Source organism: Physeter macrocephalus, chromosome 8 (assembly GCF_002837175.3).
Source record: "Physeter macrocephalus isolate SW-GA chromosome 8, ASM283717v5, whole genome shotgun sequence".
Classification (NCBI taxonomy): Eukaryota; Metazoa; Chordata; class Mammalia; order Artiodactyla; family Physeteridae; genus Physeter; species Physeter macrocephalus.
Genome location: NC_041221.1, coordinates 46873684 through 46879929, shown reverse-complemented (window position 1 = coordinate 46879929; position 6246 = coordinate 46873684). Strand labels below are relative to the sequence as shown.

Sequence of the window (6246 nt, the reverse complement as noted above, 5' to 3'; positions counted from 1 at the left end):
GGAAGGTGATCTCCGCGTCTTACTCTTCCGCCATCTTGCCTGCTAATCTGTGCTCTCATTTTTAGATTCTGACAGAAATAAAATCATGTTCATATAATAAAGACTTACTAATGGAACAGTTATTAGTAATTGTAGCACAAGCTTGGGAGACAATTTCAAAAGAAGAGTTCTAGAAATGGTTGATCAAACTCTATTCTTCTGAGGTGACTACTTTGAAGGAAATAGAATTGATTTAAATGAAAGGTTTGGCATATTGGCTTAAAATGTTCTCACCCTATTATAATGCACACATAAATACAAAGATTTTGACTTGCCCATTTTAGTTTAAGAAAACAGCTTGTAGGTCTGGAAGAGGCTTAGGGACACCGTGGACACACCGACTACATGCCTTAAAGATACGGGTTCAAGTCCATGTTCTGGATTTGCAAGTCACTGAATTTCTCTGGGCCTTATTCCCTCATCTTTAAAATAACAGGTTTTGTTTTCTTCAGATAAATACCCACCCAAAAGTGGAATTGCTGGATTGTATAGTAGATGTATTTTTATTTTTTTTGAAGAACCTCCATACTGTTTTCCATAGTGGCTGCACTAATTTACATTCCCACCAGCAGTGCACAAGGGTTCCCTTTTCTCCACATCCTTGTCAATACTTGTCTCTTTGATAATAGCCATTCTGTCTGGCATGAGGTGATAGCTCATTGTGGTTTTGATTTGCATTTCCTTGATGATTAGTGATGTTGAGCATCTTTTCATGTGCCTGTTGGCCATCTCTATGTTGTCTTTGGAAAAATGTCTGTTCATGTCCTCTGCCCATTTTTAAATTGGATTGTTTGTTTTTTTGTTATTGAGTTGTATGAGTTCTTTAAATATTTTAGATATTAATCCCTTATTGGAGATAGTATTTGCAAATATTTTCTCCCAGTCTGTAGGTTGCCTTTCCGTTTTGTTGTTGGTTTCCTTCGCTGTGCAAAAGCTTTTTAGTTTGATGTAGTCTCTGTTTATTTTTGCTTTCTTGCACTTGCTAGGGGAGACAGATCCAAAAAATATATCGCTAAGACCAATGGCAAAGAGCATACTGCCTGTTTTCTTCTAGGAGTTTTATGGTTTCAGGTCTTATATTTAAGTCTTTAATCCAGTTTGAGTTTATTTTTGTGTATGGTGTAAGAAAATGGTCTATGAAAATGGTTTCATTCTTTTAAATGTAGCTGTCCAGTTTTCCCAGCATCATTTGTTGAAGAGACTGTCTAAAACACAAAACAAATAAACGTATAAAACAGAAACAGACTCATAGATACAGAGAACAAACCAGTGGTTGCCAGAGGGGAGGTGGATGGGAGATGGGCAGAATTGGTAAAGGGGGTTAAGAGGTACAAACTACCATTTATTTAAAAAAACATAAGTCATGGTGATGTAATGTACAGCACAAGGAAAATAGTCAATAATATTGTATAACTTTGTATGATATGTAGTGTATAAAAATATTGAATTACTGTGTTATACACCTGAAACTAATATAACATTGTAAGTCAACTATACTTCAATAAAAAATAAATAAATAAAATAAAGGTGAACTATGTAAAAAAAAGAAAAGTTTTGTCTAGATGGTAGTTATCATTCCTCCCCATTCTAAAATTTATGATGCAATTTTCCTGAACCTCTTAAAAGGTTAAATCGGTTAAGATACAAAATAAGTAAAAATTTACTCCTCTTCATCAGTTCTCACCATTTAGCTCATATTGGATTTAATCCTATTCTTTCATTTGTTGCATTAATGCAAATGTGTAAAACCTACATAAAATCGTTTATGATGTTTTGAAATTATCAAACCATAAAATTTGTAGCAGTTATTTTCTTGTGTATGTTTTTCTACAGGTTGAACCTGTAGATCACATTGAGCTGTCTTCTGGCCCCGAATCTGAAAAAACATTGCCTTCAAAAACCATTCACATTCCTGAAGAAGGTTTGTGAGGGGTCGGGGGTGGGATTGAAGCCTTTCTTTGAAAGAATAAGTATTTCTTTTTGGCGTGCCAGAACTGGGAATAGTTTTCTTATGGGAGCTGAAGCCATCCGTCCCCTCATTTTTAGATGAGGGCTCCCACCTCAGACCAGTGTTTTTTCCGAGAAGCCCGACGCTATACCCTCCCCTGGCGTTTGTACCAGAGGTGGACACTGTAGGCTGGACCTTAGTTTCTGTCACTCCACATCCGCGGCCACACACTGCTGAGGGTCACACAGAGCTTTGTGCTGAGGTGCTTGTTTGTCTGTGGTCATCAGCTGAGCTAGAATTTGAGGTTCAGGTTAAATGATGCGGCAATGGTGAAGTATTAAGGTTTTTTCATTTCTTATTGAATGAATGGAATTAGGGTAGTTATTTAAATAATTTTCTACTGTAACTATAGTTGTTTACATCTACATTCTCTCATTGAGTCTTGTCAGCAGTTTAATGCATTTTGCCAAAAAACAGGTTTTAGTTCATTGATTCTCTCTATTGTTTCTTAATTTTCTTTTTCATAAATTTCTACTCTTAGCTGTATTATTTTTTCTGCTTTTGGGGCCTTACCTTGTTGGATTTTTCCTAACTTCATTCTTTCTTTTTTAATTTTTTCTAATAAATGCATTTGAGGCTGAACATGTTTCTGAAAGGACCCAGATAAGAGTGTTGATATGTTACATCTTTTGGTGGTGTTCAGATTGAAATAGTTAGCAGTTTATATTAAGGTTTCTTCTTTAGCTCATAGAAGGAATTTTTAGCTTCCAAATATTATGGAGCTTGAGCTATATTTTTTGTAATTTATTTCCATTTTCATTGTATTGTGATTAGATGAGTGTATAATAATGTCATTCTTAGATATTTGTTAAAATTTCCCTCAGTATATACAGTCAGTTTTTGTAAATATTCTATGTTTATTTGAAAAGAATAAGCGTTTTATGTTGGTTTATATATATACACACACACATCTCCTACATAAAATCCTACATAAAATTTCACATGTGGGGACTTCCCTGATGGTCCAGTTGTTAAGGCTCTGCACTCCCAATGCAGGGGGCCCGGGTTCAATCCCTGGTCAGGGAACTAGATCCCGCATGCTGCAACTAAGAGTGCACATGCTGCAACTAAAGATCCTACATGTCACAACTAAAGATCCTGCATGCCTCAACGAAGATCCCACACGCAGCAACAAATATCCCACATGCCGCAGCTAAGACCCGGCACAGCCAAACAAACAAATAAATAAATCAATTCATATATGTAGTCACACACACATATGTAATAGTCAGACTTCTAAATTATACTGTTCAGAAGGGTGCATTAAAAATTACCCACAATGATTGTGGAATTATTTATTTCTCTTTATAATTCTGTTAAATGTTTCTTTGTGTAGTTGAGGCTATGCTATAAAATGAATATAGTTCATGATGATTATTTTTGTTGAATTTTGTCCCTTTTATCATTAATGACTCTTTATTCCCAGTAATGCTTTTTAGACTCAAAAGTCAATTTTGTCTAATATTAATATGTCCATTCCTGCTTTCTTTTGCCTGGTATATCTTTTTTAGTACTTTTTATTTTTAAAAAATTTTAATGGAAAATTTCAAGTATATTTCAATAGCAGACAGAATAGTATAATTGACCTTCATGTACCCAACAATCACCTTTAACAATTATGAACTCATGACCAATCCTGTTTTATGTATCCCACCCACTCTTCCTACCTTTTCCTGAATTATTTTAAAGCAAATTCCAGACAGCACATTATTTTATCCATAAATATTTTATATGTATCTCTAAAAGATAAGGTCTCCTTTTAAAAAATAATAGTATTGTCATTTCTTTTTTAAAAAGTCTTGATACTGTCATGTATCTAATTAGTGTTCAACTATTGCCAGTTGCCTCATTTTAAAAAATAGTTTATTTGGTCTAGCTGGAGTCCAGATAAGGTCTATACATGGCAGTTGGTTGATGGCTTAAAAGTTTCCTTTAACTTCTGTGTTACTCCTTTATCTCTCTTTTTCCCTTCTAGTTTATTTGTTGAAGAAACCTCGTTGTTTGTCCTTAAGTATTTTTTGGAGTCTGTAATTTGCTAATTGAACCTCTGTGGTGTCATTTAACATGTTCCTCTGTTCCCTGTATTTCCTGTACATTAGACATCCCTTTACTTTCAAGCTGAGTGATTATGTTGTAGCTGTGTCCAGCATATAGCTAGATTTCATTCTTTTAAATAATTACATAATTTGTATTTTAATCATCATGTATAATCAGTTTCCATTTACTGTGATTACTGATATATTTGTGCTTATTTCTGTTATCTTATTTTGTGCTTCCCATTTACTCCATATTTTTTCTTTACTTTCTGTCCTTTCCTTCTCTTGTATTGAGTTTTCTATAGTCTCTCTTTCCCTATTTGTTTAGAAGTTATATATTCTATTTTTAATCTCTTAGTGATTATTTTTCAGTTTTCAACATTCAGAGTTGAGTGTTGAGATGAATATATTTACCTCCCAAACAATATAAGGACTTCAGACTTTTAACACTGATATGCCTTTTCACATTTTCTCTGATAATGTTTTCTAGTATTTTTGTTCTACCTTGTTTTTAACCCACCCACTTAGTCTCCTTTGTCTTGTATTTTTGCTGTTGTTGTTGTTAAACGTTTTTTTTTTGTTTTTAATTTATTTATTTTTGGCTAGGTTGGGTCTTTGTTGCTGTGCCCGGGCTTTCTCTAGTTGTGGCGAGCAGGGGCTACTCTTTGTTGCCATCTGCGGGCTTCTCATTATGGTGGCTTCTCTTGCTGCAGAGCATAGGCTCTAGACGCGCAGGCTTCAGTAGTTGTGGCTTGCGGGCTCAGTAGTTGTGGCTCGTGGGCTCTAGAGCGCAGGCTCAATAGTTTTGGCAACAGGCTTAGTTGCTCTGTGGCATGTGGGATCTTCCCAGACCAGGGCTTGAACCCATGTCCCCTGCATTGGCAGGTGGATTCTTAACCACTGCACTGTCTTGTATTTTTTTAAGTAAATACTAATTTGAATTTATCAGCATGTTTGCCAGTTTCTTTCCCCTCAGTTGCTTCTCTTTTAAAAAAAGTTGTAAATTGAATAGTGTACATATGTAAACAATAAATATATGAAACCAAAACACAAGTTTCATCAAATAATACTTGTCCTTATTGCCTGAGATGCACTCTGGCATTTTCTATTCTGTGCCATTATTGCTTCTTGCATCCACTTCTTCGAGGATTGTTCTCTTCTTCCTTCCTTTATTAGTTCTTTCAACTAGAGTCTGTTAGTAGCAAATTCTCCCAGTCTTTGAAAATAGTTTTAGTTTTACTACAATTTGTAAGTGATGGCTTATAGCCAAGTTCAGAATTCTAGGTTGATGCTTATTTTACCTCAGCATTTTAAAGATATTATTCCATTTTCCACTGACATCTAATTGCTGAGTTTATAATACCTATGTGCTGTCTGTCTAATGGCTGTTTTTTTATCTCTGATTCCTTTTAAGGTTTTCCTCTTTATGTTTGGTTTATTTTGCATTTTTGATACATTTTGTCTAGGTGTGTATTTCTTTTTATTTATACTATATGGGAGTAAGAATGATTCTTTTATTTTTTTAATAGATCCTTATTGGAGTATAATTGCTTCACAATACTGTGTTAGTTTCTGTTGTACACCAAAGCGAATCAGCCATATGCATACATATGTCCCCATATCCCCTCACTCTTGAACCTCCCTCGCATCCTCCCTATCCCACCCCTCTAGGTCATCGCAAAGCACCGAGCTGATCTCCCTGTGCTATGCTGCTGCTTCCCACTAGCTAACTATTTTACATTCGGTAGTGTATATATGTCAATGCTACTCTCACTTTGCCCAACTCCCCGCTCCCACCACGTGTCCTCAAGTCCATTCTCTATGTCTACATCTTTACTCCTGCCCCGAAACTAGGTTCATCAGTACCATTTTTTTTTTAGATTCCATATATATGCATTAGAATACGGTATTTGTTTTTCTCTTTCTGATGTACTTCACTTTGTATGACAGACTCTAGGTCCATCCACCTTACTACAGATAACTTAATTTTGTTTCTTTTTATGGCTGAATAATGTTCCATTGTATATATGTGCCACATCTTCTTTATCCATTCATCTGTGGATGGACATATAGGTTGGTTCCATGTCCTAGCTATTGTGAATAGTGCTGCAGTGAACATTGTGGTACAGGTCTCTCTTTTTTTTTTTTTTTTTTTTTTTTTTT

General features: G+C 35.1%; 1 protein-coding gene across 7 annotated transcripts in view; it reads left to right on the top strand.

The window, feature by feature from the left end:
- Positions 1–6246, top strand: part of CPLANE1 (ciliogenesis and planar polarity effector complex subunit 1) — a 144083-nt gene that overhangs the window by 84847 nt on the left and 52990 nt on the right. For all 7 annotated transcript variants that reach the window (XM_024125357.3, XM_028492851.2, XM_028492849.2 and 4 more), the window contains one exon: positions 1873–1960. In XM_024125357.3, coding sequence (XP_023981125.1) covers positions 1873–1960 — 88 coding nt within the window. The remainder of the gene's footprint in view (positions 1–1872; positions 1961–6246) is intronic.